We start from the raw sequence: 27,163 nt of genomic DNA, 5'->3' as shown, positions 1-27,163 counted from the left end.
TATTTGTATGTCCAATACATGCTGTCTTCTCAAAGCACTTGAAAATAAATCTTCAGTGTATTAACCTCTCTCTTTCTGTTTTTGTTTGAGTTGGCCCAAGGATGTGCTGTGAAAGCAAGCCTTGCCAGTAAAAGCACCGTTTACCACTTTGAAAGCAAAGTAGCCACATCTGGCAAACATTTCAGACATCTGCTTTGGATATTAGCTCACTGCGCGAGTACAAAACAAATGGTCTGACGGGATTCCTCAGCAAGACACTCCAGGGAAAAAATGCTTGGAGGAGTTGGGATTATATCTACCTGTCATAGGAGCTCTTTGATTTATTACCCACACATCATTTGGGAAGTAGCGTCATACGCAGAAAAGTATGGTAGGTAGATTGGGGTCAAAGGTTATGCACTTGGAATAGAAAAAAGAAACAAATCTTGAAGGACAAAATAAACGTGTACTAAATGTATTCAAAATACTTGTACGAAAAGTTGTTGTCAAATTTCGGAAGATGCTGTGATTTGTTTTATGAGTTGGGTTGAAGAAACAAAAGTGCGTCTATTCCAGCCATTGAGCTTATTTGTTGTGCTATACCGCCCTCTTGTGTCTAACCTCTGTTCTGCATGTTTGTTTGTTTGTTTTTCCCCGACCGACCCCAGTGAATATACGAAACGTTATATGCTATATACACTAAATATACAGTCTCGGAAGGAGAGCTTCACACATGATTACTTTTACAAATCTAACTGAACAGTTGTACTCATTTAAATGAACGAAGAAAACAATACACCATACAATGCCACAAATGATATGTAATTTCATGTATTAGTTAAGCAAAATCTTACAATCGACCATCTTATAAGAAGCTGCATTTAAGAAAGTTGCGAACTGTTATTTCGACTAGAAATGCTTTGATTTCATGGATTTGAAGTGCCATCTCACAACTTTGAACATAAGACTCTTGTGAAATGTTCTCTCCACTTAATCCAATGCATTTCAAGACGTACGTACACCGATTTACCCGTTGCAGGGGGCCGTTTCATTTTGCACCCGCATAAGCAAAAAAAGAATGTTTCAATGACTGTGCAAAGTGTCAATCAAGGACTTAGCAAAGGAAAAGACAAAGTGGAAAAATCGTTGGTTGTCAGCATGTTTTTACGGCTCGTATGGATGGAGGAGGCAGGCTCTTCTTTGTTCACATCCATCACACACAAGCGGCTCTATTTTCTTGTTTGTTATCAAATTGAAGGCTCTCTAAAGTTTTTCTTGTTGATCTGACGCCAAAACAACTGTGCAAGATTGCAACTCCAAATGCAAATTTGTCTGACAAAGTTGAAATGCTTTTTTTGGCCATTATCTGTGTTTTAAGACCAACGCGTTAAAAAAAGAAATCACCCCTGAAACATTAGCATAAGATTGACAAGATCTTTTTGGATGGTAAGGGCTCCTTATGAACCTTGTCAGAAAGTCAGATCAAATTGGTGGAGATTGAACATGAATTTGGGAGGATCAATGTGGATTCACATTTGAGTCGCCTATGCAATCTTCTTGCAAACATGGATGAAGTAGCACGGCGCCTGACTTTGACCCGCGACGTACGCCATGAAGTCTCCGTAGACGTTGTGCTCCAGTTTGCCGTTGAAAGCTTCTTGCAGCAGCGCTTTGAAGTTCTCCAGGCGGTGAGGGTAGTAGGAGAGACGGAATTTACTGCACACATTTGAACATTTCTTCATCAAGGGAGCGACACTGGCACGGCCGAGCGAGCGAGCAGTGGAAACATTACTTTCAGTTTGAATTCATGTCATTTGTCAGGTAAGGGCATCAATGACAAGCAAATCACTTCAACCTGAAAATGTCATAGTATTGCGGGTAGCAGCCATCGTAAGTGATGGGATGTGATGTCCTTGTGTACCTTAGGTTGGGAGTTTCTTGTGTCAGTACTTTGCACCTACCTGACGTCGGGCAGCTCCTGAGGGCTGGCCTGTGGAACTTGGATGGTGTAGTCCAGAGTGATCATGTGGGGCTTATTATTCACCCACAGCACAGAAGTTGAGATGTCCTGAGTGAGATCGCTCTGCAAGACAAAACAAACAAACAAACAAACAATTGCTCAGTGCAACTAGACTTGCAAAGGCACTTCTAGTGCATCATTGGCCAGCCAAACAATAAAGCGTCCGTCAGTGATGCATTGACAGATGTTCAAAATGCTCACCTCTGGAAGAAAAGCCTCTCAAAATATCCACCACCTGGATTCACATCCGGATATTCTTTTTGTGGCTTCTTCTGTGATAACAGCGCAGTACGTACTGTATGTGGAAGCTGGAAAACCAAGCTAGATAGAGTGCCACTTTTTCCAGCTCACTGACGGTTGAATGACTGCGGAGCTGCCTTGCGGAGCTGCCTTGCGGAGCTGCCTTGCGGAGCTGCCTTGCCCAGCTGCCTTGCCCAGCTGCCTTGCCGAGCTGCCTTGCCGAGCTGCCTTGCCCGGCTGCCTTGCCCGGCTGCCTTGCCCGGCTGCCTTGCCCGGCTGCCTTGCCCGGCTGCCTTGCCCAGCTGCCTTGCCCAGCTGCCTTGCCCAGCTGCCTTGCCCAGCTGCCTTGCCCAGCTACCTTGCCTTGCCCAGCTGCCTTGCCGTTCCATGTGCAATGTGCCTTGGTTCCATTGTAATTTGTGAGTGTGCAGCGTTCCCCTTCATACCTTGTAGTAAACATTTTTGCCTTGCGGTGCTCGCCCTGTCTCCAGGATGTAGTCATAGTTGCGGTGGTCAATGATGAGGATTCCGCCTGGTTTGACCATGCTTGCGATGTTCTGAAGAGCCAACTTTTGGTCACTCTGGTCCCCTAAGAGCAACGCAACAGAATGCATTTCAGCATTCGAGGTCCACTACGCTCAAACTTATATTGTACCTTTAAAATCTGGTAAGTGGGCGAAGGAGTTGCCAAGGCATATAACTGCGTCGAAACCATTTCTTCCTGGGTTCTGGACGTCTTGCGGGAGCGTCAACCAGTTGGCTTCTTCGATCACTGCCAAGCCCCCAAAAATGTGCGTACGTATTCATTACTATATGTGCATACTACATAAACACATGTATTCACAAATACATACGTATATACTATACACAATATCCAAATATCTCACCCCATTGGTCAAACGCTGCTTCTTTTCTTCTCTCCCATCTCGCCTTCAGCGCATACTTGAGCATTTTGTCACTGGCATCCACACTCACCATATTGAAGCCCTCCTCCACCAACATAATGGAGTCCACTCTAGAAAAGAAATACATGCACATGTTATAATGCATGCACTTAAACAAGTTGTTTTAGTTGTCAAGTGGTTTTGTCAACTGAAATGTTTCATCATCTCATCCTGCTTTGCCAAGTGGCAATGTTATGAGAACATCATCCTTGAACTGCTTTGACAGGTTTATACTTGTCTGCCCGCGTGCCTGCCTACCTGCCTGCCTGCCTACCTTTACATGGACGGATTCACAGTCATTGCCAGGCGGAAGTCCATTCTATTCGAGTTACTAATGATTCCAAACTAGCTCCATCTAATAAGCCAAGGCTCAAAAGGCATTCAAAAAGGGATCATGATCACAGACATATCATGTGAACTATTTTTCCAATGAAGGCTTGAGGTTGTTGGAACATTTTGAGGCAAACATGTCCTCAAAAGGCTCCATTGGTTGCAAAACAGGCCAGATTGGGTAACACGCAGTGGACCACGACCTGAAAATGCAATCATTAACAGCAACTAAGGGAGCAACTGGGGGAATGTACTGTCAAAACAAGGCAAACAAATGATATCATCGAGTTCATGTTACCAGCGCTTCACTAGAAACAATATTGATCCGAGCCCTTAACATACTTTCTGCAGCGATCCTAGCTGACTTTGGGTAAGAAGCGTTGTGCGCCCCGGCCGGCCCCGTACCTGTACCCGTACCTAGCTATTTGCAAACTATTTGGAGTATCTCTGTGGATGAGTCTTTGACTTATATGTAAATGACAGAAAACATTTTGGGCTGCTAGAAATAGTGATTGCTTGCGTAGTTATGACCGCATTCCACTCTGATCATGTTTACGCGGCCCCACATAGCCATGCAACAGTTCAATGCATATACGTAGCCGTCCGTCAGTTAGCGAGTTTAACAATGAACTTGTCTGATGCAAAAGATGTCTGCTGCTGAAGTGTCCAGTAGAAACAAACACAGAAACTCCTATGACATAGGCTGCTGATGATGTTCAGAAAAGCAAATGTCAAGGAGAAAATGGCCATTTTACGAAATCAAACAATACAGGATGTTTCATTCCAAATCCCACAGCACATAGCATTTTGTGGAAAAAGTCGAGTAGTTGGTTGGAAATGATCTGGCTCACACGGTGGAAATGATCTGGCTCACACTGTGGCCTGCCTTGTCCACAGCTGATAGACAACGTGCAGCTTTCACAGGCTTTCTTTCACCACTCGAATCGTTTGGCAATTGAGATGTCAATATACTACATGCCGCCACGTCGCTTGAACTTGCCAACGTGACAGCAGCAAGCGGCCGCCGGTGGCGCAGCACTGCACTTTGCCGCCATCGTGTGCACTTTCACATCCTCATGCGAGAGAAAAGGAAAGAAAGCAGCAACGTGTTTCTTCTTTGCACATGGCTGATTTCATGGCATTTGGAAGATTGCGTGGAGCAACTTTTTCGGATTAGCGTGCCACCTTGGTTGGACATGAATTACCCCGTTCCGCAGGCAACATCCAGCACTCTCCGGACCCCGTGTTTTCTGAGCAGTGCCACCACCCAGCTTTTGTACTCCTGCGTCCTGCTTTGCGTGTTGCCGATGTAGTGCTGCCAGACTTTCGCTGCTTTGCCATCTGCATACTGATCGGGAAGCCCTTCGGCGGCCACGCCGAGCGAGCGGGTCCGAAACACCGCGTCGACCGACATGCTTGCTGCCCTCGTTGCTTTGTGTCAGTGTTTTCTCAGCTGAAGCTCAAAGCGGCCGGCCTCGGGCGGGCAGCTAGCCGTCAACGTGGATCCCGGACACATGCTAACCTAGGTTTCGGTTGTTATTATTTATATGAGCAACATAGGGGCGAACAAACTTTAAGCCAATGAAACGCTCCTGTGGGTGGACGCCTACTTTGTGATTGGCCAAAGAGAGGTGCGTCACGTCCGCCTTTTGGGTATAGTTAACCGACAATTTTGACGTGCAGGAAAATCTTGTCGAATTTTGCCCTGAACATGTTCGATGATTGAATTTATTTCTAATGACTCATGTTTTTCTTTTATCTCAAAGTTTTTTCTCTGAGCCATATGACAACAGTTTGTGTTTTTACAAAAATGTAGTGTTATCTTTATTGCCTTTAAAACAAAAAATTGGGCACATCGTTTCTTTATTGCATCATTCACAAGTACCCAAATGAAGACTGTTTCTGTATAAAAGTACATTTAATGTGTATGGTTATAATCTATTTGACCTCGTGTTGTATAATCTCCACGTTTATATGTACAGTATGCAGATATGCTCTTTTCTTGTACATTTCAAATGGTCAATAAAGTTGAGAAAAAGTCAAATCAAACGATCGTTTGGCCTGCTACCCTTTACGCATGGACCAATGTATGCATGCGTGCATGTCTGTCTGTCTGTCTGTCTGTCTGTCTGTGTATGTATGTATGTGCATGTATGTATGTGCATGTATGTATGTGCATTGTCAAGAGCAAGGGTTTACAGTTTCCCTGGGTTCGACTTTGTCTTTATTTGGAGAATTCTTCTCCACTGATCTGTGGCCATGAGGTATCACGTATGCTGGTAGTGAAGTTGGTCATTGATTACAAGCTGGGGTTAGTGTTCAAATATGCTCTTATCTGGTTTAGGTAACTGGAAAAAAGCAGTTCTGGGTGGTGTTCAAAGTTTTCTCTACGTTTTAGTACGTAGAACAAATCACACAGGCTTTCTGGGTCATCTGCCAGACATTTGGGCCTTTTGTTGAGAATTGTTCAAATGTTTGCGGTCACCCAGACAATTGAGTGTTTTCCATGACCATGAACATAATTGCACGAGGGTTTTCTAATCATCCATTCGCCTTCTGACACAATTGCAATGGGGGATTAGGTGTGGTGTCTGGAAATGGGCCTTTCTACACCTATGTAGATATTGCATTCAAAAACAGACGTTTGCAGCCAGAATAGTCATTTATCACATTGTCAGTGTACTCCTGATTAGTTGAATGTTGCCCTCATTGAAAAAAATATATATACTGATTTTAGTTGAAAAATACGGACATTTGTAAGTGACCCCAAACCTTTGAACGGTAATGGACATATTTTTAACCTAAGCTTTTAAATAGAACTATCTGAAACTATACATCCATATTTAATGGCGTGTTCATATTCATGATATTTACACAACGTGCAGACAGTAGAGGGTCCCTTAACCTTCCTAACTTTTGAGTTCGAATTTGTTGAAAACAACAGTCAATGGCTTAAATGCAGAGACAAATTTCACCACACCCAGATGTGTGTGTGTGTGTGTGTGTGTGTGTGTGTGTGTGTGTGTGTGTGTGTGTGTGTGTGTGTGTGTGTGTGTGTGTGTGTGTGTGTGTGTGTGTGTGTGTGTGTGTGTGTGTGTGAGACAATCATTGGGTCTTGACCTTTTTTTTAGATGGTGCTCTATGACAAACAGATAGACAGTGACATCCAGTGGCGGCTGGTGGAGCTTTCTCTATATCCAGTACATTCATTTTTTTGCAGAGGGCCACATTTGGCGTTTCAGCTTTTTTAATTTTCTAATGATGAATTCATTGACATTGTATTGAAAAAGGTTCTCTCTCTCTCTCTCTCTCTCTCTCTCTCTCTCTATATGTTTTTTTTTTCTCTCACCCAGTGTAATCTGTTAAACACTCACTAAGGGGCACTTGCCCTTTGGTTGAGATTCTGCTGCTCTCTGTGCTTGAGGCGCTTCATCACATAAAATCTTCCAACACAAATAAGGGCCACCACGGCCAAAGCAGCAAAAATCCACAGCCAAGTAAAGGTGGCAGCGGAAAGAGTGGAAGCTTTCGTAGTGTCATTGTCAGGCTTGACGTAACCTCTGACAGAGGGAGTGGTGATAAGGAAAGGCTCATGGACTGCTTTGACACATTTCACCTGATGTCTTAGTACATAACCTTCTTTGCAGGCACAGACAAAACTTCCAAAGGTGTTTTGACACTCTTGCTCACATTGGTCCATCAAGCACTCGTCGATGTCCTCGCACAATTGATCGCTTCGGATAAAGCCGTCGGGACAGAAGCAAACGCCGCCAGAGTTTTTCTCACAGATGGCCGGGCACGTCTCCTGGGCGCAGTGGACTTGACAGCGCCTGCCGTCCGTCCTGTCCGCTGCGTATCCGCCGAAACAAGAGCATTTGAAGCCATCTTTTACCGGAGTGCAGACATGCTCGCACGGAGCGTCCGAGCAGCCCTTGGAACTGGGGAAAAACGTCCCGTCGGATAATTCTTGTGCCTGGCACGCATCTCGGCGGGAGGTCCTGCACAGGAATCCGTCCATTCGATGTGAGCACGGCCACTCTCGGAGCTTTCTCTCTCTCGAAAGTGAGACGCAGCTCGGAGAGCAGACTCGAACGCTATCTTTCCAGGCGATGGAAGAGGGAACCCGGTCGCTGTGCCCTTTGCCGGAGGTCCGCTCGTAGCCTCTCGTATGATGAGAGAGGTTGCTGCAGGCGTCGCTCGGCAGATGAAGTCCAAGCCAGAAGTTGCCAGCAAGTTCTTGCGCCGCCATATCAAGCAATCGTTTCTCTTCTGCTGACTGAAGTGTCATTAGCACGCCTTTGTTGGCTTGACATCTTTCCTCGGCCGTTGTGAAATCCACTTGCTCTCGGTTGATTAGCAAGCACTCGCTCCCGACGCAGAGAGGTCGACAGGTGGCGGCACGCCGCGTACCGAAGATAGAGGACCGGGAAAGAAGAGACAATGTCACAAGCACCTGGAGATTCAAGCGGGCCATGTTGCTGCGCTGTAGTTCATCTTCAAATGCTGCCGCAGAGCAGAGCAGAGCAGAGCAGAGTAAGAGCTCTGCAGGCGACTGTGGAGCGGAAGGAAAGCCAAGGCAGGAAGGAAATGAGATAAAGACGGTGTTTTTCCAACGTCAAGCACAGGGGCCGGAATACGTGCGTGCGTGCGTGCGTGCGTGCGTGCGTGCGTGCGTGCGTGCAGAACCAAATCAACTCTTCTCGTCTCCCGTTTGTATTGCACAAAAAGACATACGCTGGCTGGCTGGCTGCTACTACTACTAACACCTTCCTTCCACCAATAGTAACAGGAATAAAAACGACACTTTTTGTATATGTGTCGTGTTTCCCAGTCTTTTCTTTCAGTAGCCTCCTCTCACATTCCACATAGCCAATTGCGTGCTTAAACATGCCAAAGGGACTCAGCTTCTTTCTTTCTTTGTTTGTACAGTATGTGATGTGGGATTGGTTGGCAACCAGTCCAGGATGTGCACCACCTCAACTGGGGCATGCCTGTCACAGCTCATGAAATTGTCCATGTGCTCATCATATTATGCACGCGACTACAGTGTGTGTCTATGTGTGTGTGTGTGTGTGTGCGTGCGTGTGAAAGCAAGGGGAGGGAAGAAGAAGGAAAAAAAGAAGAAAAAAGCAGGAGAGACTAGGGTTGCATGCGTGGGTGGTGTTTACAATTGAAAAGCAAGAATGACTTGGACATAAATTACATAAATACACTTGAAATGACACTGTACACACAATTAGGGCAATCTTCTTCATCGGGTCAAAGGTCATCAGTCAAGATGGATTCATAGAGTTTTTCTAGGCGTGGATCAAAACCAGAGGAAACCCAACAATAAGTGTCTGTGGCGCTTTTCTTGGCTTCCTTTCTGGAGCGGCGACATCGCACGATGGCGACGGCTAACGTCACCGTGACGACGAGCAACAAAGGAACGAGCGAGCCCAGCGCACAGACGAGCGCTCTGGAGTTGAGCGGCACGGCGCTAGCAAACAGCGAAGCGTTGCTGGGGGCGATGAAGGGCAAATGGGTGGTAGCGGGGGCGATGAAGGGCAAATGGGTGGTAGCGGGCGCTCCCGTGGCCTCCTCCGCCGCCGTCGATACAAAGTCACCGGCTGGCGTTTCCTGGCCCACCTTTAGGCTCACATCTGGGGTGCAAGTCATGGTGGTCCCGGCGGCGTGCGCTACGTGAAAGCCCTCCGGGCACACGCAAATGAAACTTCCTTCAGTATTCACGCATCGGAAGGGATAGCAGCGCTCAGTAGCACATTCATCCACGTCCACGCAGGAATAGGCGTCCTCTGACAGAGCCCAGCCGTCTTTGCAGTAGCAAGAGAAGGAGCCGGCTGTGTTCAAACAGCCATGGGTGCATTTGGACCGCAGGCATTCGTCCACGTCACGACAGTCGCCGTCCATCATTTCGAAGCCGTGGCGACACGCGCAGGTGTAAGCGCCCGCCGTGTTGATACACGCCGCGTGGACGCCGCACGGCAATTGGGAGCGCTGGCACTCGTCCACGTCAGAGCAGTTGTGCCCGTTGGCTGCCAATTGGAAGCCTTTGGGACACGTGCAGAAGGCTCGCCGCTCTCTCACCACGCACTGGTACTCGCAAGCGTCCGCCCCGCTGCACACGTCTGGGATTCGACACGAGAGGCCGTCGTCCTCGAGGACGTAACCCTGACGACAGAGGCACGTGAGCCCATCCGACGACACCTGCCGGCACACGTGTTGGCATCCGCCGTTGTCCTCGTCACATTTTCCACGTTCCGTCGGGCAAAAGGGACCCGGCGCCGTCCAGCGATAGTTCTCGTCGCTCCAGACGCAAATGGAATAGTGTTGGCGTCGGTCAGCGCACGTGACCTCAGCGTACGTTCCAAGCGGCAAGGATTTCATCTCATTTTGGATGGGCTCCTCGGAGAAAGGCGGCGTGTAGGAAATGCGTCCGGAGCCCGACAGGTGCAAAGGGCCGCACATTCCTCGGAAGTAAAACTTACACACGGGCGAGGCCGGAGCTTTGCAAGTTCCGGCGCTCCATTTGGGCTGCTGGTGGGCATTGTAAGTGACCCTTACGCAGCGCTCCGTGCAAGTGTCCACGGGTTCTTGATTCCAGTTGGAGTAGTGTGAATCTCGCTCCCCAGACAGCCACTTGAAGCCTCGGAGCGGTGCGTCAGCTAAGACGCAATCCCCTCTGTGCAGCTTTAAGCCGATCCAAAACGCTTGCGTCTCGTCCTCGCCGACGGGCGAGAGGAGAGCGTTGAGGATGGCTTCTTCTTCTTTGTCTCTTACGGTCATCAGGTAGCCTCCGTTGTGGAAGCAGCTCTGACTGGCCTTGTCAAAGCTCACCTTCTCCGCATGGACGGTGTAGCAGGCGTCGGACGTGCACATGGTTTGCTGTTGGACTCCATCGAATCCTTCCAAAGCGGGGAGGAGAAAAAGTAATAGCGAGATCACTGGCATGGTTGCGCTTCGCAAGAATTGTCTCCTGAAATGTGAGCAACATGCGGCCGCCTCGTTTGCTTTGGTGCCGGCGTATCCTGTTTGGGACAACTGAAGGCGGAAACAATGTTCAAGGGCTCTTTCTTTCGTTCATTCTTTCTCCTGAGCCCAGAAGTTCCGTTTTGAGCTGGGAAACAATGGGCCGCTGGGCCGTGTTGTGACTGGATCTCCAGATGCCTCCGGCCCCTGCAGACTCACGGCTTCTAAGCCGACTCCCTTAATTGTATCGAGTTACAATACGTGAACACGCAGAGGTCACGTGACCTCGGAGATGCTGTGACATGACAATTGGAAAGTGGGGATGGATGGATGGATGGATGGATGGATGGAATGAGGGATGGAATGAGGGATGGATGGATGGATGGATGGATGCGAGGGGGGAGTGGAGTCCTTTCACCACTGCACATGATCTTTTGGCTGTTTTATCGACAGCACTTGTTTTCGAAATGTGAACAACTTTGACACTACAATGCTGATGATTTATGAATTCAGACGAAAAATTGGTTTTTCACAATTTGGGCATTTCCACTTTCCAGGAACATTTTCAACAAAACACACATTTGATGGATTTATTTCCTTGAAGGTTTTCAAGCCGCTGCTAAAGTTTCAAATTGCGTCCTGCATTCTTTCTGGCTATTCGACTGGAGGAGCCCTCCAATGAAATAGCTCACAAGACTCAAGTCATGAGCTCCAATTTATTTGTGCTGCTTGGAATTGTTGCTTTGATGGCATGAAAAAATATGACTCTGGGCCCAGCACTTTTGAATGTCATTGGCCCCCTTCAACCTATGCAGACATGAATAGAGTAAAGGTTCCGTTTGTGTTTGACTGGATGGAGTTGAGAATGTATTCGGTTGACAGAGTGCATTGCTGATGCTGGTTCTGAACAGCGCAGCAAAACAGTTCCTGTGTTTGTTTGAACGCAGCGGATGAGCAACTACAATGGCAGGAATTCCACTGCAGGCCACCCGCCCTAACCCTACAGCCACGACTTCAGCTTTTCCAGCAAGTATATCATTCGGTGTCAAATAGGCAGTGAGGAGGCTTGCCGGCTCTATTTGAGAAACCGTTTGGAAATGCTCCATTTGCCGATCGATGTCCATTGACTGCTTGACGGTGATTTGTGACTTCCAATAGGAATGGAATGTGCAATGGCTTCACATTGGCAGTGTCTATTCCTTTTGTTCCGCCCTGATCCCTCCCTAAATTTGTCGCAGTTGTTGTGACTTTCAGCGTGTCCTCAACAGAGGTCACCAGAGTAGCTCAAGCGCAGACGCGTCATTTGTCAAGCATTGTCCGTTTTTTTTTTTTTTTAACCCCACTTACTACATAGCAGCAAAGACTATGTGAAGCTAGGTCCATTTTGACTCCTGTTGAATGTGTATACAAACTGTAGTCTTGCTTCTGTACTTGTAGCGTTTGCGTGCGCTTTGTGTTTAAACAGCAAAGTATTGCGAAACCTTGAACATGCCTGGGCAGTTGGAAGATTTGATCATGCAACAACATTTGTTCTGAATGGCAAAATAGGTGGCGCTTCAGAGATGATTACCATATTGGTTGCCGTCTAGCCTCAGGGATGTGCTGCTATTATATAAGGCAAAAAGAGCAGGTCTTCTCACGCATGCTTCACTGAGCCACCTGGAAACACCAACATACACATCCTCTACTTCCTGGTGAGTTAACACTGGCCTTTTATGATCAGATATTTGCTCTACATTTCAACTTGAATATTAACATGGGCTTTCAATAAATGAGCAGCCCCCCCGCAACCCTGGTGAAGAGAAGTGCTTCAGACAATAGATGGACGGACATTTTCTTAAGATTTGAGTCTCCGTTCCTCTGTTGACTTGCATCATGTCATCATCGCTCACATTGCTTATCTGGTCATACTAGCTGTCTGTCTGTCTGTCTGTCTGAGACAAACATGCGAGAAATGTCAGTCCTAAGAAACAAATTGATCAAATGAGCAACTTTGAGCTCGCGAGCCAACGACAACAATATCGCTGTGCTCGACAAGTTTTTCGCAAGTATAAAAGCGTTTGCAAGGTATTTGTGACATTCTGTCATGAATCCAAGTTTGAAATCATCTGCCACTGTTTATCAACCCGAGGTAACCCACAAAGTCAAAGTTGCAAAACCGGCTCAGTCACTCTCTCAAACATCTTGTCAAATGAATGGCAGAGAGCCTCGTGTGTTTTCTTCAAGGGCAAAAAGGGCAATGACACAAGTTCTGACAATCAACGTTCATGCTTAACATGTTCTGGGGGAGCCCATATGAGGAAGCAGCTGTACTTTTGAGACGCTAATTATTATTATTTGACAGAATGGAAACTTGAATGTAATCTGTCGCTACAAATGCTGAGGCGGTGAAGAAAACAAATATTTGAGTTCCGGCCAAACATGCAGCAGGGGAACCTTGAGAGTGAAGTTGCAGAAAAATTGAAAGGAATTCCCACTCGAGGTGTGGCATTGATTTCATGATTGGCTGCCAAGCATCCGTCCTTAAAATTCATCTGGACGGGCAGGCTGGCTGCGGCTCTGAACAGGATGAACCGGATTGATTCATGTTTGCGAGGAGATTCCCTCTTTGATTTCCAACCCAAGCAATCTCCTTGTGTTGACATTCTATTTAGAAGTCGTTACCTTGGATAAAACAGATCAACGTGAAGAAAACTACTGAATGAGGGACTGATTGCAAGCAAGCAAGCAAGCAAGCAAGGAAGCAAGCAAGCAAGCAAGCAAGCAAGCAAGCAAGCAAGCAAGCAAGCAAGCAAGCAAGCAAGCACGCAAGCAAGCAAGCAAGCAAGGAAGCAAGCAAGCAAGCAAGCAAGCAAGCAAGCAAGCAAGCAAGGAAGCAAGCAAGCAAGCAAGCAAGCAAGCAAGCAAGCAAGCAAGCAAGCAAGCAAGCAAGCAAGCAAGCAAGCAAGCAAGCGAACCAAAGTGTAAATATGGTGCCATCTTCAACAAATAGTAATAATGAGAAGATTTTGGCCTTTTCAACCGCTGTTCCTTTACAGTGCAGCACGGGTCAGCACCGAAATGCTTTCTCCAGGCGTGTGCATGAGCATCATCAATGCACGGCATGCAGGAGATGCTTACGGGACCGTCAGCAACCCCGAGGTGCTCTTCAAGCAAGACTACCGTCGATTGAAAGCGTACTGCGTCAGCCGGCAACTACGCTACATCGACGACATGTTCCCCCCAGACGCGCGATCCCTCGGCAAGGCTGCGCTGAGTCCTTCGGACCTCAGTGCAGTGCAATGGCACAGACCGGGAGTACGTTTCCTTTTTCCAACGTCAAACTCATACGCATCCTAAAATATTGTCTCTTTCAGAAACTGGTTCCCAATCCATCTTTTGTTGTCGATGGCATCTCCAGGTTTGACTTTGGTCAAGGCATGGTTGGTAAGAAAATGAAAGTGCATCATTCAAGAGCTTGTTACACTATGCTGAGCACTCACTCCAAATGTCTCGTGTCAGGAAATTGCTGGTTCCTTGCATCTCTAGGTGCACTGACATTCAAGCCAGCTGTCTTTCAGCACGTTGTTCCTCTTGAGCAAAACTTTGTCGACGACTACTGCGGACTCTTTCATTTCCGGGTAAATGACGTTGCAATTCGCATGGACTTTTGCATTTTTCTGACATGCTGGCGTAGAGTGCAGCTCTAGCTGTAATCAGAATCGACAGCAATACTGCTTTAGCCAGAAGAAGAAGAAGAAAAACAAACAAACAAACAAACAAACAAACAAACCAGTAGTTACTTACCTTGACTTCTTGTAGCAGAGGCCGATGTATCCTTACGCTGCTGCTCAAACCTTTGTAACCTTGAAACATCATAAGAGCAAAAATACAATACACTGTGATGAATACATAGCATTGCTGCAAAGCACGTAAACAGTCCAAGTATTAGTAGTATGTATGTATGTGTGTATGTGTGTATGTATGTATGTATGTACGTATGTACGTATGTATGTATATGTGACTTCATCTCTCCCACCATTTCAGTTCTGGAGATTTGGCAGGTGGGTTGACGTGGTCATCGATGACAAGCTCCCAACGATCAATGGCAAACTGCTTTTTGTGAGATCCAAAGACCCAACAGAATTTTGGCCCGCTTTGTTGGAGAAAGCTTATGCAAAGTATGGAACCATTTGTATGTATAGAATGGGTTTAATTTGCTCATTTCTATCATCATCATTGCAACATACTTGTGCCAGGGTTTGCGGTTCCTATTCAGACATGAGTGCCGGAACAACCGACGAGGCGTTGGTGGACTTCACGGGCGGCGTTCACATTTGTATCAATCTGTCAGATCCTCCCCAAGACCTTTGGGAGCTTATGTGCAGAGCCGGACAATCCATGTCGCTGATGGGATGCGGCACTCCTCAAGGGGTAAGCGCAACGTTCGCGCCACCGCCACCACCCTCGAGCCATTCCGTTCGCTTGAGCCCATTTGCTTGAGGGCTTTGCGGGCCCCAATCATCCTTGGAGGCTTTACGCAAACACCACTGGGGAGACAGACGATGGCTCTTGCAATTTCAAGGGAAAGGGACATATCGGCATTGAGCCTTTGTAACTCAGCTGAACTCCGGATTCTTTCTTTCTAGCGGTGTCTTTCAAGATCCTACATGTCACTTTCCTTCATTTCTTGTGTGACAGATTAGTCGTAGCTCAAAAGATGCTTGTTGTGACTTGTAGGAGACAGCAGCCAACACTGTTTTGCCAAATGGATTGGTTCAAGGCCACGCCTACACGGTCACCGGGGTCAGACAGGTGAACTCTTAAAACGTTGCAATGGAGGAACATTTGACTTTTGCTTCACACGTAGGAACCGTTGCGTTTTGGAACAGGTGATGAGTCGAGGCCAAGCAGTCAATTTGGTGCGATTGTTAAACCCCTGGGGCAGGGGCGAGTGGAACGGCGACTGGAGCGATCGGTACGTTACATCTGATGCTTTTCAAAGGGCAAATCCAGCTGGAGAGTAGGACCGTTTTCAAGTCATGCAGGACATACCAAATTCAAACGGTAGAAATTGACGACAGCCATTTTGTGTTGTGCTGTAAACGTGCGCTGCTGCATCTTATGTGTTGGAAATGAAAATGGCCAGGTCACCTTTATGGCAAACGGTGAGCCCGCAAGAGCAATCCCTGTCTCTTTCCGTGGTTGACAATGGGGAATTTTGGTAAGCGACCTACTTGAAATGATTTCTATTGCTGATACTCAGGAGCGATTGTAAGCAAACGCCGATTCCCACAACAGGATGAGCCTGCAAGACTTTTGTCGATTTTATTGCGATCTGGACATCTGCTGTACGTGTCCCGACTTCCTTGATGGAAACTCGCACTGCCATTGGAGGACGTCCTTCTACGAGGGCAGATGGCTTGCTGGGAAAACAGCTGGAGGATGCATGAATGGTACTTTAGCAATATCTGCCTTTGGGCGGGCCACCAAAGCAAATCAAATGTATTTGGGGCCGCTTTTATCCAATCTCCAATCAAGAGAGACTAGTACGGAATTGCTGCGATGATGCGGGTGAACAGTTTGTCCACGACGACACGATGATTCAAGAGTTTTTATTCGCCATGTTTGAGCGTGCCAAACAAGGAATTTGACTTCGGTAAATCACAGCCTGTGTTCAACATTTCGGCGATTGGAGTAATGGACAAATTGTTTGTTTGTTTGTTTGTTTGTTTCCATGACAGAGCAGAGCTTCTGGACTAATCCGCAGTATCGAGTCAGCATTGAGCAAGTTCAGAGTGGCACTCAATGTGCTCCCAAACAAGGGGAAAGAAATATGCTGGTGTCACTCATGCAAATGCCGGACAAAAGAAACAGAGCCTTGGTCAAGAATCTCCACATTGGATTCTCCGTATTTCAGGTCAGTCATTTTGAATGCTAACCCTATGCTAGCAGCTGTCATGATTCAAATATGGGATACGAGAGAGAGCATCTCTTTTTTTGTCCCCGACATGAACCAATGGTCATCAGGTCCCAAAAGAAGTGAGTATCCTTCCATCAGTGTCATCCATCTTATGTTGCAACACAAATTGACTCTCAGCGCGTGTCAAACGGAATCCCAGTTGACGGCCCAGAGGGGAAGTTTTCCGGCATCTTTCTTCAGCAGAAACAAAGCGGTCGTGCAGACTAAAAGCTTCACCAACGCTCGTGAGGTGATGGAACTGGTGGAATTGGCGCCAGGGGAATACCTGATTGTGCCGTCAACTTTCAAGCCCAACGACACTGCCTCCTTCATCCTGACCATCCTCTCCAAGGCCGAGGCTCATATCCAGTAAGTTCACCCTAAACTATGTATGTACGTATGTGCAATCCCGACTATGACCTTGACAAAATGATACGCATCTCCACAGCGAGACTTCTGGCGCTCATGGCTATAAAGACGTCGTCGAAGAGGTTGCCTTTGGCTTATTCGATGCAATTGAAAAGAAGAAGTTGCATTTTGAACACTACCTTCCTGTTTTGTAGAGCCCAAATGCTGCCGCCACCGCCGATGACAAGAGAATCCTGTTCCAGCAACTATTTGGCCAGGTAGTTCTTGCATCTTGAACTGGCAAATGTGGATGACACCTTATTGTCATTGGAATATACGTATTTCCGCAGAAAAAGTCCGCTCATGCACTTTTCAGGTGCCGCCATCGGGAACTCACGGCCCCATTCAAAAAAGCTCTTTTGGCATTGCTCAGCTGAACGTTGAAGCGGTTGCTTACACTTGCTTGCACACTTTTGTTTTACATGTCAACATCATTTCAACGCTGAACAAAGTCTCGCAACTCTATTCGCTGCTCTTCAAGCATCGGCGGTGGCTCGTCACCAGAGGCGACGCCCTCCTTCCCACACATTGAAAGGGACTGAAATGAAATGAGGAAACTCTTACATCCATTTGCTTATAAAGCTTCAGCGGATTTAGACATAAAAAAACGTCTAACAAGCACACATAATAGAACATGCAAGTTTTTTTTTTTTTTTTTAACAAGCTGAATAAATTCACACACCCTCCGCTCCCCCGACATGCAAGCTCAGTGTCAAAGGTGCACGTGCATTCTCTTCATCTTATTTGATTTCAGTATGACGAAGTGGATGCCGAACTGCTTCAGAAGCTCCTCAATGATAGTGTCTTGAAAGGTAAGGCTGGGACAAATGACATTTTTCATACATTGAATAAAAGGAATTCCCTTATCGGTATGCTGTTTTTTATTTATTTATTATTATTATTCTTTTTTTATAGGAGACTTGAAAAGTGGAGGCTTCAGTATTGACGCATGCCGCAGCATGGTCGTTTTGATGAGCGTATCCTTTGTCATTATTTTCATAGTAAACGACTAGTTTAGCGTCGTAAGTCTCGACAGATTGCCATTTGAGCTCCTGTCCTGGAAAATGCATCCAAAATATTCAGTCTATACCAAAAGGACGTGATCATAGTTTTGAAACTTACATCTTGATGTTGATTTGAAGACAACTACCAACGGCAAACTGAATGCTGGGGAACTTTATAGTTTGTGGAAGAAGGTTGCCAAGTACAAGGTATAGAAAGGCATTTGTAAAAATGAAGCGATTGACAGTTTGGCTTGAGCTCAAGTTAGGTCCACTCCATGGCTTTCTCCAGGATCTTTTCCGACGTATTGACGTGTCAACAAATGGAACCGTTACACTGAGTGAGCTGAAGAATGCTGCCATTAATTTAGGTACGTATTCTGTGGGCCCACCTGACGGCCATAGAAGTCAGAAACGGGAGCATTGACATTCCTCCTATGTGTGTCTGTTCAGGAATCAGGGTCAGTGATAACATGCTGAAAGTGTTGACTTTGCGCTATGGGACTTCCTCTGGACATATAACCATGGAGAACTTCATCACTCTTGCTCTTCGTCTTGTTTCTATGAAAAGTGGGTGCATTGGGATATGACACAAGATGCACAACCATACTTTGTCATGACCAATTGCTTTTTATCTTTGTCCGCATTAGAAATCTTCAATCGTTTTTCTGATGGAACGACCATGACACTTCCGGAATCGGAGGTATGAAACATCACCCAAGAGGGTGTTTCGACGCACTTTGACAATGCCTTTCTTTTCCAGTGGATGCAAATTTCCATGTGTACCTGAAGAAGGAAGATGAATGAGGAGGAGGAGGAGAAGAAGAAGAAGAAAAGCACGCTTCATTGGGCCTCATTCACTCATAAATGACTGTTGGGCATTTACGCAAAATCTGTGTGTAGCAGCAGCCTTATTTTCTTTGCACCACTGCGCGTTAGATATTTGCGGAAAAAAAGGCAATTCTTGACCAATATCACCCCAGAACATTCACAACTTCTTTCCCAATCTTTTTCCTGTCATCGGAAAGCTTGCTAAAGATAGAACCCGCTCGTCGTGATTCTTAAGTCATTCTTAATGTAGAGAAGAAGGTGCACAAATGTTGCTTTGGTCATAAAAACAAACAATCACTTGATAGAAGGCGGCCACTTGAACGTATTGGAAAAGTTTCGCTATCCGATATTCATCACTTACGTTTCACAAAATATCTTCACAATGTGGAAGTTTGTCGCTCCACTGATCTCCTTCACAAGCAATCAAGGCATCGCCGCCGGTTAATTGAAAGCCATGGTAACAAGAGTACAGGGTTACCAATTTGCCAGCTAGCTTGAGCAGGATGTAATCGCCATTGTCGATCTGTCCCGGAGAGCCGCAGCGCTTTAAATCTGGGGGTGGGTGGATGGATGGATGGATGGATCATGATACATTTGCAAGTCAATGCATTGGAACATGAACAACATGACAATTTCAACTCCAAAAGACATTTGACATTACATTGACACAACTCGTTTTGCAAGCTAAATAGAAAAAGTGCTGGCTGAGGCAGACCAAGTCCATTTGGACATTTGGTCCGGCAGTCAAGTCATACTTCAAATAGTCCTTTCAAAAGGCTAATGAGCAAAGTGGAATGAAAGAGCAGAGCAGGAGAACAAGCCGACAACTGAAATTCATATCAATTCTGCTCGGCTGCTCCTTATTCTCATGACAAGTCCAACATTGCGACGCACGGGAGGGAGAAATCCAAAAAGTACAAAGCAGGATGGTCAAGGGTGTTGTTGCACTGCAGTCAGGCGCTCTTTTGGATAGTCCATGCTAATATGGCTTACCTTGACTTTCTTCCTCTCGCCACGCCTCCAAATCCATTGGTGGTAAAGTGTCACACGAGACGTAACCCGAGGGGTACTTTCCCAATACGAAGGCATCCGGTGGGACCTCTGTGATGTCACTGTTGTCACAGATGATCTTAGACAGTGAAACTTTGACAAGTTCCTTCCTCTGCGCTTGGCTGAAAGTCTCCTCTGCTTCCCACCAAAATCTTGGAAGGAAGAAAAAAAAAAAAGAAGATAGCTGGTGTAAATATTTGACAAAGCAAAAGTGGTCCAGCAGAGTGGTCAGCAACCTGTCGCCGTCACGAAGCGCTTTCATCTGTTTTGCAATCAGGCACGCAAATAGAGGACCGGTTCTTGAGCCTGGCAGAAAGGTCTCAACCAGTCCCCCCAGCCATACGTCAATGTTGTCAGGGTGCTTGTACACTTGAAGTATCCTCTCTGCAACACTGGCGTCACTCACAACCTGCTTCAAGTCTTCCAGCGTCCTTATGCGCTCCAGTCCGCAAAGATCTCTCCAGTCGTTGTATCCTGGAAAGCAAATGGAGCTTTCATTTGAAGGTTGTAATGTCTCTCTCTGATCTCCCTCCCGATTCTTGCCAATCCCGATGCATCTGGAGAAAGACGAGTTTCAATGGGCGCTTTTGTGTTCACATTCAAACGTGGGCTAATGCAGCCAACGCAATTACAAATTCATCTCGATGATATTCGCTTGAAGATCGTACTGCTGTTTGTCATGTTGTTGAGCGCTCGCTCGAGAGTGACCGTGTTTCACATATTGCAGATTGAGAATCAAAACATACCATGGCGTAGATTTGGTCTTTCCTAGTACGGGACTGTGATCAATGGTCACTCCAAGAATGATATTTTGGAGTTCATGGACAGAAGCATTTGTCCACCTGCCTGCAAAGGTCACACAATCCCTGAGGCAAACAAACAAACCTGGCAGACCGTGATCTCGCCCTCTCTGCAGGTTCAGTGAAGCCAGGTCCATGTCTTGTGGAACAGCTAAAACAATCAGCCTCTCGGTCAGCTCATCCGCCAGCAATTTGTTCGGAAGGATGCTGGCCGCTTCCTCTCCGACCGCACCTCGAAGGATTGGCTCAATTCCGCCTAAGAAAAACAACATTGGCTTCAAGCAACATCACTGCGACCGCTTGCAACGAGAGCTTGTACCTTCTTCGATGATCCTCCATGGACTGAAGAAGGTATCGTGCAGCTTTAAACTGGGGAAAAATTCATGTTCCCGGTAGCTCTGGTTGAGTCTCCTGACGACCGGGGAGATGGTTGCGTGACCGAAGCGGAACGCCGCCGTGGCAAAAACATTTGAGGCGGATGGATCCGCGGTTGGATCGTATCCTCCATACGGTCCAATGTAATTGTCGAAAAACTCTTGACCAATTATTTTGGGGACATAATCTCTCATGGTTATCATCTTAGAAAAGAGCAGAAAATCACATATTTATGAATCGATATAGCTGAAAACATTGACCAGCACACACCTGGTGCAGCGCCCCGATAATCTTGCGCGTTTCTTGATAGACGGTCTCCGCATTCCAGTGAGCATTGAGCTGCCGAAGTGTCTGGGCTATTCGATTGTGTTGCCTCAGCCACAGAACGTGCAAAGCGATCAGAGGCAGACCCTCGTTGACTCGACCGTCTCCAGCGCGGAAACATGCCGCCTTTTCCCGCCCGCCGAGACAGACGGATTGCAGGGATTCTTCAAAAGGTAAGTAGGCTCTTCCTTGGGGGTCCCGAAAGTGCTCGTTGACAGTCAGTTTCCCGTTAAAGCCGCCGAGGTCTCGCAGAAACCTGTTCACTTTGGGACTGGAGCCATACACGACTGAAGCGTCAATGAAGGAGGTGATGGAATTCATCTGCTGTCGCTGCAAGGCTTGCGAGACGTCAGGCCCCAAGCCATTGAAGCAGGCCGCTAAAGAGCGATTGAAAGGCAGGCAGCTTTGTCTGTTCGGGGCCTTGTCGTGTACCTGCAGGGGGAAAAAAAGGAAAATCAACGACATGGTGCATTCTTATCATGAGAAGTCGGACGGTACGGTGGTCGTGATGAGCAATTCCCCTTGGATATTGGACTATTCCCTTGGAACTCACTTGCATTGAAGAAGACCAGCATTTGGGTTTAAAAGCAATTTCAAAGTCATCATCGTTTAATCGAGCAAATTTGGGTTTAAAAGCAATTTCAAAGTCATCATCGTTTAATCGTGCAAAGAATTTGCTCCCAGAGTTGCTGTTTGCCTGGCATGACGATGACTGAAATGGCAAATGCCACATACATACGTAGCAGTTGTGTTTTCTTTTCCTTGGCAAAGTGTTGGAGCCCTCCCTTTTCATCAGCAAATACTTTCAATCCAATTATACCGAACAAATGCGACTTGCTTGTATGTCATTTAATTCCCTTTCAATGACTCCTCGAGGAATGAATGATCACAAGCCGTTCAGATTCACATATTGGATTTGAAGGCAGACAGGGTCAAGGTGTAAAGCCTGCTTTGGAAATGAAATGAATGTGCTCTTTCACTTTACCTGGATGGGAAAGCAGGGATGCACATTTTGACAAGAGTTCAGGCAGTCGTCGTCGTCTCCAGGCTTCCCGGCGGGGCTTTGAGGGGTCAACGTTATGTCGTGGTCAATGTACTGGCCCCACTCCACAAGCATATGCGAGTAGGTATCATCTTCACATTTGACAGAGCTCCCCATGATCTTTTTGCTCACTTCCTTTGGCTGTTGAAACGTAACATGAAATACCATGTGCCTAGCTGATGGATAACCAGAGCTGAATATTCTTGAAGCATTACCGTGGGAAGCTCAAATCCATGATAGAACCTTCCTGCGTTCCAACCTTTGGGTTGTCGCACTCCATCTTCATATTGTGCTGGAAGCCACCTTATCAAAGGAATGTTGGCTGCGCCCCAGAAAGGATTGTACCTGGCATAAGAATAAAAAAAAAAACATGAACCCATTCAAACGTAGTGATCAATAGTCAAACATCAAGCGTTCAATGTCGTTAAGGTTGGAAAGTCGCAGTGAAATGGGAGCCTTTATTGTGACTTAGTTCAAAAGGAGCAGACTCATCAAGGGTTAACTAGCTTTTGGAGTCATATAAAGAGAATTTCAAAATCATCCCAAATTTCGGAAGAAAAAACCCCCCAATTCGGCAGTGTGTACGTACGTGAATCATTCGAGCGCCTCCCATTTGACAAGAAAAGACTGCCGCTGCCAACAAAGTCACATGATTATTAATCATGATAAGTACCAGTACCTGTTGTTGCACACGCCATTTATGGTCCGATACTTGCTGAGGTAACTGTGTTGGCAGATAGCTGGATGCGCTGGAGGCGGACATCCTGACAGCTCTGCCAGAAGCTCCACATGCTCCCACGAAAGCAAACCTAACACATTCCATTCATTTGTCAGAGGGAAAAACAATAGCATGAAGATTCAACGTGATTGACTATTAAAAGTGAGCCCACCTGTTTCTCTGATATCCCTTTTGTACCTCTGCTTCCATTTTTGGTCAAGGACTTGCAGAGTTGAGTGGAAAATCTCGGCAGCACGTCCTATCTCCAGGGTCTCTGGCTCAGCTTGGTGACCAAACGTAAAGCCGCCGAGGAAAGGCGCACGTGAACTCCGTCTATGCGCACAAATAGAAAGATAGAAAGAAAACAAAAGTAGGCAGTGCCCTTTGGGCAGCCCTGTTTCCACAGTCATTTTGCTCCTTGGTTACCTTTGTCTGGATTGAAAAGCTTTTTCAACAAGCATTTGTAGACCTTCTTGATATGACGACACGATCAAGTTTGTTACGGATGTCGCTGTAGGGTACGTGACAAAACTTTATCGTAATATCATCGCTCTCTCTTGAATAAAGTTGTTGTGAAGAAATCAAAGTTTCCATTCATTACAAACCCAATGAATTCAAAAATGAAATGGTGAGTGAAAAATGAAATGCAAACAGGCCAGCCAATGTCACATCCAGCAAGGATGGGGTCAAGTTCACCACCGTGTGCATGAGCAATTAGTCCAACAACAGTACGTGACAGACGAAATGGATTTCATGCATATTTTAGATAGCACATACATTTGCACCACTTGAATTTATCTGAGAAACTAACTGACAACAGTTTGTGGCAGATGAAATGGATTGCATGCATATTTTAGATAGTACATAGTACATTTGCACCAGTTGAATTTATCAGAGAAATGAACCAAATAGTATGTACATAGTACTTTTCAATTTCTTGATGCCAATTACTAGTATCGGATTCATCACACAGCAAAATAGAAAAGGGAAGAAAAAGTATTTCATTAAAAAGGATCCGTCAGGAGGTGTGAAAACATCATTCAAAACATTCACCGACAACCCCCACAAAAATGTTAAAAAGCAAACGGAGCAATCAAATTGTGTACTGCTTTCACCACAGTAAAGAAGCCTTTGAAAGCAGCAGACAGACAGTTGAATGCATATCTGACATTTCATGAAATTTCGTTCACTTGAGTATCCATTCCCAAAAAACACCAGCGCAGATTGCCATGTGCTGAACAACGAAACGTACAAACAAGAAACAATCCTAAAATGTGCAGCTGGTGATCTTTTGCCGGTGATTCATTCCAACAAATATGCAATATATAAATGTGTACTTTATATTTAAAAAAAAAAAAAAAATCTCTTACTGTTGAGGAACTTGTCTTCATCCATTGAGCTAATTGAGGAAATAACGCAAAGGCCGACCATGCCAAAATATAACGTTGCATAACGAGCCATTCTATGTGAGCTCAAGTCAAGAAGAAAACCTCCTGATGCTCTTAATCTTATGCTTGTGTGGCTCGATCAGTGGTCACAGCTTAAATAAACCAGCCCACGCTAGAGTGGCTCCGACATTGCATTCTTGCTTTGTCAGCTGCTGGAGGGAGGGAGTGAGGGAGGGTGGGAGCTCTGCAACAACCACCCAGACAAAACACATTCATGTCATTCATCAACACGGAATACAGGACATTTTCAAGAGAGAAAAATGAACAATGGTACGCAGGTTAGGCAGGTTAGGCAGGTTAGGCGCTACACAAAATGGATGGATGGATGGATGGATGGATGGATGGATATGGATGGATGGATGGATGGATGCATGGATGGATCCATTTCCCAAGTCTACAATAAATGATTCACGCGCTGTTGTATGGAGGGGGCGGCTCGGTGGGACACCGGTAGTAAACACCTCCGGCTCGCCGTGCAGGGTTTGATCCCGGCTCCGGCCTTCATGTGTGGTGTTTGGTGACTTTGAAGCAGAAGCAAGAAAACGTGCTTGGCCCGATTGTCATTATGCTTGTACCCTGCTTTCGAAGTTATTTTCAGGGTTGGAGTGGGACATTCTTTTTTTGCCATAGCATTGTTTGGCCTTGATCAAAGTCTGTACTGAATAGTGAGTGAGAAGCTTTATTCTATTCTTGCGCACATTTGAACCTTTTTGGAAATGCTGAAACTTTTCGAGGACAAAGAAATAGCTCCAAGAAAATCTTTTGTAGTGTTTATATTTGGTTTACGGCTCTTTTTCCTTCCATCAGATTCATTCATTCATTCATTCATTCATTCATTCATTCATTCATTCATTCATTCATTCATTCATTCACTCACTGACCATTTTGATGTCAGGGCTAGAAAGCTTACAAAGATTTGCCATTATTGGCCACAGGGTCAATTTGACTGAAAATGGCTCTTGGTATCTTATCGTCTACGAGACCTACTTAAGAAGTGATGAGAATATGCTGCGTGCGCTCGGGTTGTAGATATCCTAATGGTGTAAAAAATGACGTGGTGTTGCTTTTAAACTTGGAGCGAAATATGTGCATTGCGTTCTGTGCGTGTGCGTAACACAAGTCCTTGAAGTGGCTACGTGTTATTGCAACTTGTGCAGTTAGCATTCAGGCGTCAAGCGTGAGCGTCATGGCCTGCCGACTGCTGAGCATTGTAGTCCTTGAAATTCACTCTTGACTCTGTGCTGATGCAACTTCATCAAGCCGTTTAGTCAGTCTTAAATGCCTTCTCCCTGTATTGCGTGCCTAGCGTAGACTGCGGTCTTGCTGACATTATTCTGCCGCTTGTTTCGCCCGCTCCGACGCACACTAGACACTGGGAGTACGCGTAGCATATTACAAAAATGAAGCGAGCCAAGATAAGCGTCATCACTCGGGAGTTAGTATTTGGGGCAGGCCAAACATCAAATCTCTTTGTCGCTGATATTACTGTATATTGGATGGAAACTATTCCCGACTCTCGATGACAAGCTGAAGCTGATGGTTTCAACGATATTTTTCAGACGGTTGGGTTGTGTCTCCAAGGATTGCGGTGAAAGTAAGGATGGAACTCGGCGAGACCCTCCCAGAGGGAAACGTTGCCGCCTTTCTCATTTATTTCTCTCCCGCCTGGAATCTATTCGCTTTAAGATGACTGCATTGGAGAAATGAGAAGAACAGAATGAGAAAATCCTTTGTCTAAAGCGTATTGGACAAAAACCAATTAGGATTGGGCTCATCGTTGTCTTGAAACCAATAAACTGAGAGGAGAAACAAGAGCTCATGGCAAAATGGTTCCAAACTTGCCAGATATTGCTGTTCAAAGGAGAAGTAGGCCTTCCCGGGCTCTTATTTGGAAAATCCCACTTCCCTGCCCTTGGGAAAGGCCTGCAAAAATGTTGCTGAAAAGTGCTTCAGCTTCTATCTATCGGAAAGTCATCAGAGCAAAACCCCCATCAGACAATAACTCGGCAAGACTTCAAAAGGTTTTTCACTTTCTTCTCCTCTCATTAGCCAGAACATTTCATTCTTTTCGTCAAGAATCCAGGGTAGCCCTATTCTCATTTGAAAAGGTCTCAATTGAAATAGCACTTTCAGTCAACAAATTCATTTGCATGCTTGTAGATGGTTGCATGAGATGTGAACAATGCACACTGTGAATAGTGTCTGAAAGAAAGCCTTCAAACCTTTTGTGTACATACCAGAGTGCAGCTTGTGAAAAATAAAAAGCGCTGCGCTGCGTTCATACCTTTGTTCACAGTAGCCGTCGGAGAGATGCATGCGTCTCTGCTTGCCGACTATTGTCCCGATGCCCTTGAGCAATCTGGAAAGCTTCACGTCTTGGCCTGCACATGCGGGATTTGATCATATGACAGTGAAATACAGTCGATTCGTTTTGTGTCATCTCAAGCTTACCACTTTGCTGGCGGTGTCCGTCGTTTCCATAGATTGAAGGAACTGCACCCTCAATGAAAGCGAAAGAGTCCTTCTCTCTACTGACAAGAGATTTCTGCAACAAGCAGGACTTCCTTTGCCCACAGATGGGCGAACTTTGTCCTGAGAAATGAAACTTAACCAGGAGCTTCTTTGAGGTTCTGATGCTGGGGGACGCTTTTTTTTTTTTTTCTTCTTGGGAGTGTTTGAAAGCAGGCAGCTTCAAACGGCAGGAGCCGTCTGAGGTTTGAAGCTTTCACAATCAATTGGGATC

The 27,163-nt window shown here is 46.0% G+C and overlaps 4 protein-coding genes across 10 annotated transcripts; 1 reads left to right on the top strand and 3 right to left on the bottom strand.

Annotated features, from left to right (window-relative positions):
• Positions 1-794: 794 nt before the first annotated feature.
• gnmt (glycine N-methyltransferase) lies at positions 795-5,046 on the bottom strand. Its single transcript, XM_037241936.1, has 6 exons — positions 4,719-5,046; positions 3,127-3,254; positions 2,895-3,011; positions 2,686-2,828; positions 1,941-2,062; positions 795-1,695 (listed from the first exon to the last, which is right to left on the bottom strand). The coding sequence occupies exons 1-6, from the start codon at positions 4,925-4,927 to the stop codon at positions 1,524-1,526; spliced, it is 891 nt and encodes a 296-aa protein (XP_037097831.1). The 5' UTR covers positions 4,928-5,046; the 3' UTR covers positions 795-1,523.
• A 2,074-nt stretch (positions 5,047-7,120) lies between these two features.
• On the bottom strand, positions 7,121-14,057 carry LOC119116501 (complement component C1q receptor). Of its 2 annotated transcripts, XM_037241927.1 has the most exons (4): positions 13,965-14,057; positions 9,079-10,418; positions 8,926-9,048; positions 7,121-8,256 (listed from the first exon to the last, which is right to left on the bottom strand). In XM_037241927.1, exons 1-4 carry the CDS (start codon positions 14,020-14,022, stop codon positions 7,975-7,977), a joined length of 1,803 nt encoding a protein of 600 aa, XP_037097822.1. In that variant the 5' UTR covers positions 14,023-14,057; the 3' UTR covers positions 7,121-7,974. The 2 variants fall into 2 exon arrangements, with proteins under 2 accessions (XP_037097822.1, XP_037097823.1); XM_037241928.1 differs by having other exon boundaries at positions 8,127-9,048.
• Positions 12,065-18,726, top strand: zgc:136872 (uncharacterized protein LOC678524 homolog). Of its 6 annotated transcripts, none has more exons than XM_037241921.1 (22): positions 12,065-12,176; positions 13,521-13,779; positions 13,839-13,908; positions 13,984-14,102; positions 14,509-14,642; positions 14,721-14,895; positions 15,202-15,276; positions 15,354-15,439; positions 15,611-15,685; positions 15,763-15,917; positions 16,206-16,381; positions 16,492-16,503; positions 16,584-16,792; positions 16,872-16,914; positions 16,987-17,049; positions 17,586-17,643; positions 17,747-17,808; positions 17,974-18,042; positions 18,125-18,203; positions 18,286-18,402; positions 18,483-18,535; positions 18,596-18,726. In XM_037241921.1, the coding sequence occupies exons 2-22, from the start codon at positions 13,543-13,545 to the stop codon at positions 18,620-18,622; spliced, it is 2,094 nt and encodes a 697-aa protein (XP_037097816.1). In that variant the 5' UTR covers positions 12,065-12,176; positions 13,521-13,542; the 3' UTR covers positions 18,623-18,726. The 6 variants fall into 6 exon arrangements, with proteins under 6 accessions (XP_037097816.1, XP_037097819.1, XP_037097821.1 ...); XM_037241924.1 differs by lacking the exon at positions 12,065-12,176 and adding an exon at positions 13,203-13,219 and having other exon boundaries at positions 13,522-13,779; XM_037241926.1 differs by lacking the exon at positions 12,065-12,176 and adding an exon at positions 13,204-13,215 and having other exon boundaries at positions 13,522-13,779.
• On the bottom strand, positions 17,993-25,285 carry tpo (thyroid peroxidase). Its single transcript, XM_037241920.1, has 12 exons — positions 24,343-25,285; positions 23,399-23,483; positions 23,145-23,305; positions 22,934-23,063; positions 22,470-22,599; positions 22,198-22,395; positions 21,159-21,644; positions 20,833-21,091; positions 20,599-20,769; positions 19,950-20,187; positions 19,657-19,865; positions 17,993-19,215 (listed from the first exon to the last, which is right to left on the bottom strand). Exons 1-12 carry the CDS (start codon positions 24,431-24,433, stop codon positions 19,028-19,030), a joined length of 2,346 nt encoding a protein of 781 aa, XP_037097815.1. The 5' UTR covers positions 24,434-25,285; the 3' UTR covers positions 17,993-19,027.
• Between the last annotated feature and the right edge of the window lie 1,878 nt (positions 25,286-27,163).

Source organism: Syngnathus acus, chromosome 22 (assembly GCF_901709675.1).
Source record: "Syngnathus acus chromosome 22, fSynAcu1.2, whole genome shotgun sequence".
NCBI classification, from domain to species: Eukaryota; Metazoa; Chordata; class Actinopteri; order Syngnathiformes; family Syngnathidae; genus Syngnathus; species Syngnathus acus.
Note: the sequence above shows the minus strand (reverse complement) of the source record. Positions and strands in the feature narration are given on the sequence as shown.